At 46.9% G+C, this 15,426-nt stretch overlaps 1 protein-coding gene and 1 pseudogene across 1 annotated transcript in view; both read right to left on the bottom strand.

The window, feature by feature from the left end:
* LOC139186162 (ATP-binding cassette sub-family C member 4-like) overlaps positions 1–3,127 on the bottom strand; it is a 183,774-nt gene extending 180,647 nt beyond the window's left edge. Inside the window, exon 1 of the mRNA XM_070799967.1 lies at positions 3,054–3,127. Within this exon, the coding sequence (XP_070656068.1) occupies positions 3,054–3,127 (74 nt within the window). The remainder of the gene's footprint in view (positions 1–3,053) is intronic.
* A 9,793-nt stretch (positions 3,128–12,920) lies between these two features.
* LOC139186163 (small ribosomal subunit protein uS12-like) lies at positions 12,921–13,705 on the bottom strand (annotated as a pseudogene).
* Between the last annotated feature and the right edge of the window lie 1,721 nt (positions 13,706–15,426).

Genomic DNA, 15,426 nt, shown 5'->3' on the forward strand with positions numbered 1-15,426 from the left:
TTTATATAAATAGAAAAATATATATATTCTTTTCTAAAATTCACAATTACCAATAGTCAAAATGTATGCCTTCTCTTAGACTCTAAGTCCTACCTGTGCTGTGAAAACACTAAAACCCCAGTGAGGTCATTTGTATAGAGTCAATAATCTAGTTACTGGCATCATTTACAAGTTTAGAAAGCAGATGAAATGTGAGAAGAAAAGCAAATACCCAATGAGAAGATGAAAACTCACTTCTTCTCTACAAGGTGGGCCTTGTCTTTGGGCAGTACTTCCTGCCTGGGCTCATTTCAATTTCCCAGGACAGCGAGTATGGGACACAAGGAAATCATAAGGGTACCTCAGACTTTACATACAGGATGGCAATTGTGGTCACCAGCTAACTTCACAAGGTCTGGACCCCTTTTTAAAAGTTAACACTGAAGGAAAACTGCCAATGGGAGGAGTGGCTTAAAGCAGAAGCCAACCTCCACCTTCCATTAGAATCACTTAGAGCTTATTTAACCCCACCCCCACCATTTCTAAATTTACAGAATTGGCCAGAAGGACTGCAGTGGGGTTCGGGCATTTGCATTTCTAACAAGCTCCCAGGTGATGAGGATGGAGGATGAGAAGGTCTGAGAGCCATACTCTGAGAACAGGTACCTAAAGCTTGAATATTTTCAAGCTGTTTCACAAGCATCATCTCTAACAGCAAGAACTTTAAGAACTTGCTTTGAGAACCTCCTGCCTACAAGACCAAATGTGTGTGCATTCGCCTTCTCCCTGCATTTAAGAACAAGTATCCAAAGAGAAGCAGCTCAGAATAGCAGTTACATACAGGAAAACACAGACTCGGGAGCCAGACTCCTGGTTGGGGATCCAACTTTCGCTATTAAGCTGTGTGATGCAGGCAAGTTACTCAAACTCTTGGAATTTGGGGGAGAATGGATACATGTACAGGTATGACTGGGTCCCTTTCCTGTCCACATGAAACTATCACAACATTGTAAATTGGCTGTACTCCAATATAAAATTAAAAGTTTTAAAAAAATTACTCAACCTCTCCGCTTCAGTGACTTCACACGTAAAATAAGAGGTAATAGCTCCTTCCAATTCAGCAGGAAAATTGGAAATGCGTGTCTACCCAAACCAATGAGAAGTCCTCACCTCACCATCCCATTTGCATACATACACATTTTGAAAATCCACAAACAGAACATCCCTGGAGAGTTCCTTGCCCTGCCTGAGGTTAAGGAGAGGTATCTCTACTTTAGTATCATTTACAGTTGTTGCTATTTAGTCAGTCATGTCCAACTCTTTTGCAACCCCATGGAGTGTAGCCTGCCAGGCTCCTCTTTCCATGGGATTTCCCAGGCAAGAATACTGGAGTAGATTGCCATTGCCTCCTCCAGGGGATCTTCCTCACCTAGGGATCGAATCCATGTCACCTGGTCTCCTGCTATTGCAGCAGATTCTTTACCACTAAGCCAATAGGGAAACCTACACCCATATTTTTCCTTCTTGACCTTCTTTCCTTAAGCGCCACGAAAAACCCAAGAGATGTAGATACACACACTGAATACACCACCATCAGAACAAGCATAGAAGGTTCGGTTTCCTGGGGCTCCCCGAGGACTTCCCATATGAAAAAAAGGAAATGTCAGAATTTGTGAGAAAGATGAATGGTTTAGGGTCCAGAAATGAAAGATATAATAATCACCCAAGTGTGATTAAACCCAGAGTTTGAGGCCCATCTAGTTAGTGGTCCCAACTACTGGATGGAAAACTTTAGTTGAGACCTTCATCTCTCTGAGCCGCTTTTCATCTGTGTGCTTCCTCCTCACTGAAGCTCAGGGACCCTTCAGTGGTTTCAGGACTAAAGGACTCCTGGGCAAGACCACCTGCATCAAGACCTTGCACTGCTTCTGGAAAGGCTAGAGATGCAGATAAGACCCCACAGGCTTCAGGGACCCTATCCCCAAGGTGACTCTCAAAGGTGGAAGTGGAAATATTCACAGTAAGGACAGGGACTGGTCAAATCCATATTCCAGTCCTCAGTGTATCCCAGGTAAAAGTAAAATGGGTTCAAGAATTGTGTCCCCATTCAATAAACTGTGGTGACTCAGGCGGTAAAAGCATCTGCCTACAATGCGGGAGACCCAGGTTTGATCCCTGGGTCGGGAATATCCCCTGGAGAAGGAAATGGCAACCCACTCCAGTACTCTTGCCTGGAGAATCCCATGGATGGAAGAGCCTGGTAGGCTACAATTCATGGGGTCTCAAAGAGTCGGACACGACTGAGCAACTTCACTTTCATTTTCATTAAATAAAAAACAATAGTGTTTTACATACATGAAATGTGTCACAACTAGATACCAGGATATACAGTGAGAGATGCATACAGAGAGAAAGAGGGAGGCAGGGAGACCTGGTCACAGACACAGGGACAAGGGAGCCCAGTGCAGTTGGACTCAGCTGTCACCTAAGAAATATGGGGAAAGGTAGGGACATTACTGGAAGATGACAACAGGAGCAGAGCACTAACTAGATAAAGGAAGTGGTTCAGGGCTGTTTGCTTAGTGGGGAAAGGGTGCGAATTAGTTCCCTTTGAATCCGGAGTTTTCAAAGTCCCTTTGAATTCATAGTTCACTATGAATCTGGAGCTGTCCTGCGGAAGCCAGCTAAGGATGGCGTACTGGGGTCCAGTCCTTCTCCCGCTGGCGGTGACCAGCCCTGGGCAGCCTGGGTTCTCAGCCTCCCTCCCTCCTGCTCCCGCTGCCCCTCCTACTCCCTGGGACTAAGGAGGCTGGCGGGGCAGCGAGTTGCAAGGCAGGGAGACCCTGTGCCCCGCCACCAGGTCCCTCTTCCCGTTCCTGCTACCCCTTCCCGTCGCCTCACCCAGAGGGTGCTGACAGGGACCCCCGTGGCCGGCGGGGGGAGACCCCACCGCTACAAGCAGCCATCGGAAAGCGCTCCCTCGTCCTGACCCTTGACCCTCAGGCCCTGCAAGGCTCAGCAGCGTCAGGCACTGGCCCTGAGGGGCGGGCTGTCTCAGCCCAGGCGGGGCTCACCAGGAGAACAGCCGGGAGCAGAAGTTCGCGTCCTGCAGCGGGTTGGGCTTCTCCTCCGGGGACACCGGCTGCATCTTGCCGGCCTGGACCAGCGCAGGCCGGGGGCGTGGGGTGGGGGCAGCCCGGGGCCACACGCAGGTGTGAAGCGAGGCCGCAGGCGCCGCTGATGGAGGCGGTGGGGGAACCGCAAGGCACCGGGCGCAGGACCCCAGGCGCCCACGTTCCCAAACTGGGCTGCAAACTCTACCAAACTCTGAGCCCAGGCCCCCACCCAGAAGATGGAGAGGGAGGGGCAGGCTGCAGCAGAAACGCCCCTCAGCTGTGGTGAAGACAGAGAAAGCTGGCAGAAGGAGATAGCAGCTCGCCCTCTGGGCACGCTGCCCTCATCAGGACCAAACAAGGGAGCTGTGGGAAGGTCTCCAACTGGAATGGAGCAAAATCCTGGGGGGCTTACCTGGGATAAACTACCCCCCCACACCCAATCACGAGACACACTGAGCTAGTGGCCAATACTGGTCAGTGGAAGTGAGCACAGATAACAAGCACAAAGCTGCCAAGCTACTGAGATGACAGCCTCAGGCTCCCTAGTGTCTGTTCTACTGCTAGGCTGGCCCTGGAGGAATCCTGTTTTAATAAGAGGAGGGAAAAGGAAAGACCAAAACACGTTCTTCTTGTGGCATGAAGGAGTTACTCAGCAGTGAACCCATGCACAAAGAAAAGTACATAAGCAAGAAGTCAAGGTTTACTTTATCTCTCAACTAAATAAATTTTAAATGAGCTAATAAGCAGGTATCAGTACAAGAGGGAAATAAAGAACTTCAAACGTTTTCCCCATATATGAAGCCCATATGAATATATATGAAGAAAAATGCATTCAAAAGTATTATTTCTGGAATGAATAAACAAAGTGTGGTATAAACATACAGTGGAGTATCATTCAGCCTTAAAAAGAAAGGAAATTCTGCCATGTACTGCAGTATGGATGAGCCTCGAAGACTGTGATGTTGTGACTTATAATTAGAATACTTATTTAGTCTTCATGCTGTTGCTGTTACAGAACTCCTAAAACCCTTAGGTGCTCTAAGAGTGAAAAAGTATCTTTTTTTATTTTATTTTATTTTTTAACTTTACAATATTGTATTGGTTTTGCCATATATCAAAATGAATCCGCCACAGGTATACATGTGTTCCCCATCCTGAACCCTCCTCCCTCCTCCCTCCCCATACCATGCCTCTGGGTGGTCCCATTGTACCAGCCCCTATCTTTTGATAATTGTAACAAGCCCCTTTCAACTACACCTGAGTTTTAGTGAATACATCTGTTAGTCAGAAAAACCAACCACCTGATTAAAGGGTTGGCACTTTCAGCCCCGCCCTCCAAATCCAGGGAGAAGAGGGACTGGAAACAGTTCAACCACCAATGGCCAGTGCTTTAATCAACCTTGCCTAAGTATGCTTCTATGAAGCCTCAGTAAAAAACCAATAGGATGGGGTTCACAGAGCTTCCCAGCTGGTGAACATGTGTAGGTGCTGGAACCGTGACTCACCTGGAGAGGCCTGGAAGACCCTGCCCCTCCCCCTACCTTGCTCTCTGCATCTCTTCCATCTGGCTGTTCCTGACTTGAATCCTTTTATGATAAACTAGTAATCTAGTCAGAGAAGGCAATGGCACCCCACTCCAGTACTCTTGCTTGGAAAATCCCATGGATGGAGGAACCTGGTAGGCTGCAGTCCATGGGGTCGCCAGAGTCGGACACGACTGAGCAACTCCACTTTCACTTTTCACTTTCATGCATTGGAGAAGGAAATGGCAACCCACTCCAGTGTTCTTGCCTGGAGAATCCCAGGGACAGGGAAGCCTGGTGGGCTGCCGTCTATGGGGTTGCACAGAGTCGGACATGACTGAAGTGACTTAGCAGCAGTAGCAGTGATCTAGTTTGGAGGCCATGGCACCCCACACCAGTGTTCTTGCCTGGAAAATCCCATGGGTGGTGGAGCCTGGTGGGCTGCTGTCTATGGGGTTGCACAGAGTCGGACACGACTGAAGCGACTTAGCAGCAGTAGCAGCAGACTAGTGAAAATCATAGAAACACAAAGTAGAATGATGTTTGCTGGGCAAGGGGGATGGTGGGGAGTGTTTAATGGACACAGAGTTTCAGTTGGAAGATGAAAAAGCTCTGGAGATGGACTGTGGTGATGATTGCACAGCAATGTGAATCTAATCAATGCCCACAATAGTACATTTTAAAATGGTTAAGATAGCTCACATGTGTTATGTATATTTTATACCATGTAATGGAGGAGAGAATTCCTTTTTGTTTTACCTTTCTAGGTCCTCTGGCTGAGACCTGGGAAATTCAATTGATATAAGACAGATGAACAAGAGAAAAACAGTTTATTAACCTGTGCAGCATGCACATGTATGCAAAAGTCTTTCATCATTCACAGACAGTTGTTGCTGTACTAAGATGTGTTTGTAAAAGTGCTTCATTTTCAAGAAGATCCATAGGAAGGACTTTTGACAAGTACAGATTTCTGATAAGTTTCAAATGAAGAGCTAAACTTTGTAAGAAATTATAGAGTCCTAATGGAAAACCTGATGCCTTCATAAAACCATTAACAAAAAGGACTAGTTGCTGAGTGAACTGGAAAATATGCTTATAAATTTTATTGTTTTTTTCTAAAATATTACTGGTTTAAGTTAGTGTTTTCCCAACATAAGAAAATCCTTTCCCTCAAGCTAATTATGACTTAAAACAATTTGGAAAATTACATCTTTGTAAGTAGAATTAAAACATTTGTCTTTTCTTTCTACCTGATCCCTCCAAAAACTGGAAACTCTTAGGTTCCCAGAAGCTGTGTCAGTTGCCTCATAACAGGGGCGACTCTTCCAACTCTAGTTGAGTGACAATGTTCTCTGAACTCAGTTTCTCATCTGTAAAATGGGTATTTAAAAGTAATATCTGGGACTTCCCTGGTAGTCCAGTGGTTGAGAATCTGCCTTGAAATGCAGGGAAGTTAGTTTCAATCCCTGGTCAGGGAACTCAGAGCCCACATGCCAGCAGAGCAACTAAACCTGAGCACCACAGCTATTGAGCCTGCCCACTGCTCCATATGAGAGAGTCCATGCACCACAACAAAAGATCTTGCATGACACAACATAGGTCCCAAGCGCCACAACAAAGCAAAAGTAAAAAACAAAATGTAATAACTATCTCGTGGAGTTATTGTTTATCTGAAAGTGCTTGTTGTAATTTCTGATGCAGAAGGGATGTTTAATAAGTGGAGGTTATTATAGTAAGATACTTTATCAGAATATTAAATTAATTGTCCTTCAGTTCAGTCTTTCAGTCATGTCTGACTCTTTGCAACTCCAGGAATTGCAGCACACCAGGCTTCCCTGTCTATCACCAATTCCCGGAGTTTACCCAAACTTATGTCCATTGAGTCGGTGATGCCATCCAACTATCTCATCCTCTGTTGTCCCCTTCTCCTCCCACTTTCAATCTTTCCCAGCATCAGGGTCTTTTCAAATGACTCAGCTCTTTGCATCATGTGGCAAAAATATTGGAGTTTCAGCTTCAACATCAGTCCCAGGACTGGTGAACACCCAGGACCGATCTCCTTCAGAATGGACTGGTTGGATCTCCTTGCAGTAAGGGACTCTCAAGAGTCTTCTCCAACACCACAGTTCAAAAGCATCAATTCTTCTGTGCTCAGCTTTCTTTACAGTCCAACTCTCACATCCATACTTGACCACTGGAAAAACCATACCTTGACTAGACGGACCTTTGTTGACAAAGTAATGTCTCTGCTTTTGAATATGCTGTCTAGGTTGGTCATAACTTTCCTTCCAAGGAGCAAGTAAATTGTCCTTGCTGTGGTATAAATGTTTGTGATAAAGGAATGAAAATGCAATTCTTGAGGTTATAGCTTAAAGGCCACTGGTGCTGGAATAAAGAGAACAGTTTTCAAGAAAACTTAACCAACTGAATTTTCCTCCAGAGAAGAGAGATTGAAACCCAAGTCAGAGGAGAGCAAATGTCTGGGGACAAGAGGGAGAGTGCGAGAGATCCCTGTCCCCAATGGTCACCATCCTCAACCTCCCAGGCAAGGACAAAGTAGGGGGATATCAGATATGATAGAACCCCCACCCCAAGTATGACTGGTGCCTTACCTCCAGCTAGAAGCCAGGTGAGTTGGCCACTTTGCAGAAGAGATTCCCATACCATCATCTTGTGTTACAAGTAAAAACCTGATTTCCCACTTGGGGTCTGGAAAATTCAGAAAGGGGGAGGCAGCAGGCTTACAGAGTCTGTGAGCCAGGATGAAAGAATGCCATAGAGGGAGATGAAGTGTGTGCCATCCAGCTAGGGAGCAGATGAGAACCCAGTTACATCCTTCCTTAAAAATCCCACAACAGAGTTGATTTTAAAAACAGAATACATTTTAAAAAACATTTGCCCAGAAAAGTGGAAACCAGACTTTGCTAAAGTTTAAGAAACAACACCAGGAGGATAAATAAGAACTCTTCCTCAAACTAGATCATCTGCTTTATAATCAATTTCGATTTATAGTCCCTACTCTTCATCCTCCATGTTACAAGTGGTGCAGGAGAAGGAAATATCTCATCCTGGGAGACGTGGGAGTACCAGGGACCAGCTTCCAAGTGAGGGTCTTTGGCTTCCTGCAGGAGAGAGTTGAAGAGGAAGCTGAAGTAGAGTGAAAATGGACTTATTCAGGGACACACACTCCATAGTCAGAATGTGGACCCTCTCAGAAGGTGAGAGGGCCCAGGGTATGGGGTTGTTAATTGTCATGGGCTGGGTAATTTCATATGATAATAAGTGGGGCAGATATTCTTGCTATTCCAGGGAAGGAACAGGGATTTTCAAGAACTGAACCGCTGCACACTTTTGAAATGGAGCAGGACCCTATGGTCCTTGCCCCCCATGTCCTCTGCCTACCTTTTGTCTGTGGAAAATCTTTAGCCAAAAAATATGTTTAATCCCAGAAGTGAGAACATGTAGATACCAAGAAAAACAGTTAAAGGAGACCAAATAATAATAATGTAGTCATTAAGCATAGTCAAGGACCTCTTAATTTCTTCTCAAGGGCTATAGATAATATTCTGAGCCATATCCTGTGAGCTGTCTTATAGGTACTGAAAACCCCTCCAGGTAAAGAACTACATAATAACCGGACTGTAGCCATGACATAAGCTGCCACAGTTCTGAGAACTGACCTCGAGTAATGGGAACAAACCAGCCCTGGAACTGAAGAGTAACTGTACTTAAAACAATCAAGACAACACTGGTCAGACCACCAATGACCAATTTCAAGATGACTGTCAGCGCTGACTCTGCTGTTTCTACACGTAACCCTCTCCCTCTGTCTATAAAAGTTCTTGTCCATTCATTGTCAAGGGAGGAGGAGTGAGCCTTTGCAGAGGTGCCCATCCTCCCCCCTCACCACATGCTGCTGCTGCTGCTGCTAAGTTGCTTCAATCTTGTCCGACTCTATGCGACCCCATAGACGGCAGCCCACCTGTCCCTCGTCCCTGGGATTCTCCAGGCGAGAACACTGGAGTGGGTTGCCATTTCCTTCTCCAATGCATGAAAGTGAAAAGTCAAAGTGAAGTCACTCAGTTGTGTCCGACTCATAGCAACCCCATGGACTGCAGTTTACCAGGCTCCTCCGCCCATGGGATTTTCCAGGCAAGAGTACATACTGGCATCCAAAATAAAGTAAATGTTCCTTTCCACCAACCTGGCCTCTTTATTGGCTTTTGAGTGGCGAGCAGCCAGATGCTCCTCTTCGGTATCACTTTTTGGCCTTCTGTGGTCAGCCTTGGAACTATCACAGCACCAGTCATGGTGAGAGGGGGATGAATTTTAGTGTTATAATGAAGGTGTAATGAGTTAGAGATCAGAGACCAGACCATGCTCAACACTATATTGATTTTAGCTGGTTCAAGCCAGTTTTTGTGGGATCCTGTTTTTCTCAATATCTGTACGCCATTCCTTCCTGTCTCACAAGCACAGAAACACTGTTTCCACAGTGATGAGGCCATCTTAGCCTCTTATCTGGGAATCAGGACCTGGTTCTCTGTGTACCCTGATGCCTAGGTCCTTCCCTTTCCTATTTAACTAATACCAGGTTGTCTTCCTCAGATGAAGGGCACCACGGACTCCCACTTATTTCAGAAGCAACATCAAGCCCCCGCCAAGAGGGAGTTACCTTATGGATTAAAAAAACAAACAAAACTTATTATATCAATACCTTCCCTTTTGGATCTTCAGGCATAGAGGAGAAATCCGTCTCTTTCTCTTCATCAAGATTATCTCCACAGGTAACCAAGGAAACGGTCATTAAAGGTAAGGTGGGGCCCTTAATATTCAGGGAGGCTGGGCTGCGACAGAACAGTCACTGACAAAGCCCATCAACCATTCCCTGGGAGTAAAATAGAATCTGGATAATGAAATAAGGGCTACAAGGGCTTCCCTTGTAGCTCAGTCAGTAAAGAATCTGCTGTAGTGCAGGAGACCTGGGTTCCATCCCTGGGTTGGAAAGATCCCCTGGAGAAGGAAATGGCAACCCACTCCAGTATCCTTGCCTGGAAAATCTCATGGATAGAGGAGCCTGGTAGGCTGCAGTCCATGGGGTCGCAAAGAGTTGGGCATGACCGATTGACTAATACTTAATGAAATAAAGTGTTACCTTTTTTTTCTCCCTTTGTTGCTGAGTCGAGTTTCACTTGTTCACAGGGCGCCTCGTGCAGAAACCTCAACCCGGCCCTTCAGACAAGACTCCTTTATGCAAAATGGCTGCACCAACACCTCAGCTCTGAGGGCCAAATGCAGAGATGCTGAGCCTGACACTATGATCTGGAGCCACGGGCAGCACAGCTGAGCCTGTCCTGTGAGAATCGCCCATCCCCCAGCTGACAGGAATCACATACAGCAGTCCCAGGGGTGTTTTAAGGGGAAAGCATGTCCTCTGGAGCACATTCTATGGGCACAAGCCATACCTGACAGAGGGGCTTCCCAGGTGGATCAGCAGTAGAGAATCTGCCTGATCCCTGGGTCAGGCAGATCCCCTGGAGCTGAAAATAACAACCCATTCCAGTATTCTTGCCTGGGAAATCCGATTGACAGAGGAGCCTGGTGGGCTGCAGGTCATGGGGTTGCAAAGAGTCAGACATTACTGAGTGACTCACACACACACACGCACAGCTGTCAGATGAAACCCCCTGGCCTTTGGGGTCTGATTGGGGAGAGTCAGTAACAAAACAGGAAGAAATCAAACTGTCTTCCACTTTCCTGGTGGCTTAGACAGTGAAGAATCTGTCTGCAGTGGAGGAGACCAGGGTTTGACCCCTGGGTTGGGAAGGTCCCCTAGAGAAGGGAATAGGCAACCCACTCCAGTATTCTTATGTGGAGAATTCCATGGAATTCTGGTGGGTTATAGTCCATAGAGTTGCAAAGAGTCACACAAAACTGAGCAACTAACATTTTCTAGCAATGGAAGCAGCTGCCATTTGGGAAGAAATGAGATCTTATATTTCCAACAGAGGTTTTTGTTTGGCTGCTCTCTTGTGGGTTTTTTAAAGTGCTGATTCCTGCCTTCCCTCTCCCAAGATTCTGATTTTACTGATATGAGGCTTCAGCACTGGGTTTACAGAGCTCCCTTGGTGATTTTACAAACCACTGGCCTTTTCCATGTTTAAGTTATAAGGACTCTATCTGGACAAGGAACAAAGTAAACAAATTAGGTGATTCTGTAGGAGCAGGAAGGTGCATTTCTGTGTCTAGGGTGTAGATGAGGTGGGTGAGTTGGGGGCCTGTGACACCTCTTGCCCGCTGTGAGGTCTTCCTGGCCCCTCATTCCATGGCCTTTCCACCCTGCTCACCTAGATACATGATTCTTCTGCCCCCTGGTGGTGATTTTCAGTATAGCATGGTTGTCCCTGGAGGTTTCATAACCAGCCCAGCCTAGTTGGGTATCCCTGGTGGCTCAGTGGTAAAGAATCTCCCTGACAATACAGAAGCTGCAAGGTTCAGTCCTTCGTTCGGGAAGATCCCCTGGAGAAGGAAATGGCAACCCAATACTGCAGTATTCCATGGACAGAGGAGCCTACCTGGCTATAATCCATGGGGTCGCAAAGAGTCGAACATGACTAAGCACACACACCCACACAGGATTTATGGGCAGACACTGACAGTATCAGTTCACTCATGTTATTAAAAGCTGGCTACAGAACAGTCTATAGTGTGTATGAGTGCCTCTCCAAGGGTCACACTTCTATAGTTACTTCTTTTAAAAGATTCCCTGATGGCTCAGATGGTAGAGTCTACCCCCAATGCGGGAGACCTGGGTTTGATCCCTCAGTTGGGAAGAACCCCTGGAGAAGGAAATGGCAACCCACTCCAATATTCTTGCCTGGAAAATCCCATGGACAGAGAAGCCTTGCGGGCTAGAGTCCATAGCATTGCAAAGAGTCGGGACACGACCAAGTGACTTTACTTTCACTTCTGGAGCTTTCCTCATAGGTCAGCCAGTAAAGTATCTGCCTGCAAAGCAGGAGACCCAGGTTCCATCCCAGATTCAGGAAGATCCCCTGGAGAAGGAAATGGCAACTTACTCCAATATTATTTCCTGGAGAATCCCATATGGACAAAGGAGCCTGGCAGGCTACAGTCGATGGGTTCACAAGTGTTGGACAAGACTCAGCAACTAAACCACCACAGTCTTAGTTCACAAACCTGAGCTTCACACATCTGAGTCCCAAGATGTGGCTTTCTGGGAGGGAAATCCTTGGAAATGTACAGGATGAGCAGCTCTGCAGTAACTTTAGGAGTCACTCCTAGGCAGAGAAACTTGGAGCTCCAGGCCACTGGCCAAGCACAGGTCTGGCACATGTCTGTGACTGGAACATTCCTGTGCCTGGGGTCTGAGGTGTGTGCGTGTGCTTAGTCATGATGATTCCTTGGGACCCCATGGACAGAGGATGGGATTTCTGTCAGGAATACTGGAGTGGGTTGCCATATCCTCCTCCTGGCGATCTTCCTGACCCAGGAATGAAACTTGCCTCTGTTGGTTCTCCTGCATTTGCAGGCAGATTCCTTACCACTAGCGCCCCCTGGGGGGTTTGAGGAAATTGGTCGTGATAAGACCGCTGGCTGATAGCCAGTGACAAGCGCTTCCCAGGTAAAGAGTCTCAGTGGTAAAGAATCTGCCAATGCAGGAGACACAGGAGATGCAAGTTCCATGTCTGGATGGGGAGGACGCCCTGGAGGAGGAAATGGCAACCCTCTAGTATTCTTGCCTGAAGAATCCCATGAACAGAGGTGGCTGGCAGGCTGTAGTCATAGGGTTGCTGAGTTGGACGTGACTGAGCACAGTCAGTGACAAGTGCTTATGATATCCAGCATCAAGAAGGGCAGAGGTGTAAGGTAATGAATGTCCCAGTAAACAGCTGCTGCTACTGCTGCTTAGTCGCGTCAGTCGTGTCCGACTCTGTGCAACCCCATAGACGGCAACGCACCAGGCTCCGCCGTCCCTGGGATTCTCCAGGCAAGAACAATGGAGTGGGTTGCCATTTCCTTCTCCAATGCATGAAAGGGAAAAGGGAAAGTGAAGTCACTCGGTCGTGTCCTACTCTTCGCAACCCCATGGACTGTAGCCCACCAGGCTCCTCCATCCATGGGATTTTCCAGGCAAGAGTACTGGAGTGGGGTGCCATCTCCTTCTCTGCAGTAAACAGCAGCTGCCCCTTATAGTATTGTGTGGCAGGATGTATTTTTATTTAATTATCACATTTAATTTTTTGGGGGTATATGAAAATGTATTACTATCATGCTATCATCATCCAAATTCATGATCTTGGTCTTTCTTCTTGCCTTTGTATAAGGCCAAAAGAGAGACACTAGCTACTTTGACAACCTAAAGCAAATTCCAGGAATGACCTTTACAACCAAATTCAGCAACCAGAATATCATCAATATTGAACTTTCCTCAATAAAGTTCAAGCAACCATTACTGGGTACAAAGGCTGTGATTTTTTTGTTATTCTTGGTGAGCTGAACCCTGACACATTTCATGATGGCAGAATTTGGTTGTTTGGCTTCAATCCATACTTTTTCGAGCACGATTCTCTTGGCATGAGAAGCACTTCCAAAAGGGTTGGCCTTCAGGGCTGTGCCCAAGTGGACTTTCTTGTACTATTTATCATGCCGATTTTGGGCTCATTGGTGGCTACAGAGATTCTTGGCAGTACAAAGACCATGGCACTTGCCTATCCTGCCAGTATCACAGGCCTGAACATAAGACTATCACATTTAATTTTAACATAAGCTTGAAGAATATTAGAAGCCCCATCTTACAGAGCTTAAGGACCTTGATCAATGTCATAGACTCATAACTGACAGATGCAGCCTCTGAGCCCAGGCAGGTGTGACCACACAGTCTATCCCAGCTCCTCCCGTGTCCCGTGGGACCAGGAGGTCTCCCTGCCCAAAGACCTGCTCAGCAGCTTCAGCCTGACTCCCTGGGTGGGTCCGTGTGATCCCTCTAGGTGCCCGCAGCCCCTTTGCTCCTACTGCCCCTGAGTCGGGTCCTTCCTTCTGAAGGGCAGCCCCCAAGAACCTCATGGTCGGCAGAAAGACACTTTTGTCCCATTCTAAAAGGTTTTCCTTGCATCCAGCTCCCAGGGGTGAGGTCAGGCCAGGTTGCGAGGAGAATCATGAGAGAAGCAAGAAGGTGTGAGCTCCTGGTCAGCACATTCCTCTGACCTGGAACCTCCCTCTTCTGATGCTTCCTGCCCCTTGGGGCAGCTCCTCTCCATGCCCCTCCCCCCTCCATTACAAGTGCTCCTGTAGCTCCGCTGTGGATCAGAATCAATAGGGAAGGGGTCAGAATGCAGGTTCCTGGGCTTCAGCCCCAAAGATCTGATTCAGGTTGTTACACAAGTGGGCCCTGGGAATTCGAATTTTAACCAATAACCCAGTGGTTTTTGATGGAGGGGGTCCTCTGAACACACTTTGAGAAGCATTTAACAGACCTGTCACTCACATCTGTGGTCCCTGGTCAAGAGTATAAATGAAGCCCATACTACATGCTTAAATATTTAAAAGTTATAAATCAGTCAAACAAAATTGTCAAGTATACCTTCCTAACTATTAATAACTGGCAGAATGGGATTCTGGACACAGCTCCAAGCCAGAAGGCAGGACAGCAGAGACAGGGGCCAACCCAGCCCTCAGCCCTCCCCCTGCTCTTCCCACCTCTGGCTCTGACCCTGTTTGTGCCCTGAGGAATCTGCTGCTCAAGCAAGAGCACCCCCAGCCTCCAAGTCCAAGTTCAGGCCGCCCTCTTCCTGTCCCACAAACAACTGTATCTTGACCAGTTGTCTGGTTGGGACATGGCCCCCAGGGGGGAGGCCTGCACTGGCACTTGGAGCAAGGGTTCTAGGGCCCAGGTGCTCAGAGCACGGTCTGGAGGGGGCAGGGCTCCAGGTGGCCACACCCCCTGGTCCTCTCTGGCTGCCTGAACCTGGGGAGGGTGCAACCACAGGATGACCCGAGCAGGGCCTCTAAACCAGCGCTTCTCAAACTAATGTGAGCAGGACTCACCTGGGATCCGGAGATTCTAAGTCAATAGGTCTAGGGTACAGACAAGATTCCATGTTCCTAACAGCCTTCCAGGCCAAGCCAGGGCTGTTGGTCCATGCTTAGAATAGCAGAGCCCTAGGGCAGGGTGGGCAGAGTTTTCCTGTTAACAGGAAGTCAAAACATTTCCAGGCTTTGCGGGCCATATGGTCTCTGCTCAGAAAAACATCTACTTCTGCTTTATTGACCACACTAATGCCTTTGACTGTGGATCAGAACAAACTGTGGACAGTTCTTAAAGATGTGAGTACCAGACCACCTTACCTGTCTCCTGAGAAACCTACATGCAGGTTAAGAAGCAAGAGTTAGAACCAGACATGGAACCACTGCCTGGGTCAAAATTGGGAAAGAAGAAAGAAAAGGCTGTACATTGTCACCCTGTTTATATAACTTATATGAAAAACAATGTATGTATATGTATAACTGAATCACTGCTGAATAGCAGAAATTAACACAACATTGTAAATCAGCTATGCTTAAATAAAATAAATTTTTAAAGAAGCAAGAAAAAAATTCCAAGGGTGTCAGTAAGTTCATTATTAGTAATGTTTACTCTGCTTAGCCTGGTGTTTGCCAGAGTTTTCCACTTTAAAAATGTAACTCTTCCCTAAAGAATTAATCAAGGAAGATATTTTGAGTCTATGAAAATGCCATGCCTCCCCCAACCCCTGAACATTCATGGTATATTCAGCCAATGATGAATT

Source organism: Bos indicus, chromosome 12, assembly GCF_029378745.1.
Source record: "Bos indicus isolate NIAB-ARS_2022 breed Sahiwal x Tharparkar chromosome 12, NIAB-ARS_B.indTharparkar_mat_pri_1.0, whole genome shotgun sequence".
NCBI lineage: Eukaryota > Metazoa > Chordata > Mammalia > Artiodactyla > Bovidae > Bos > Bos indicus.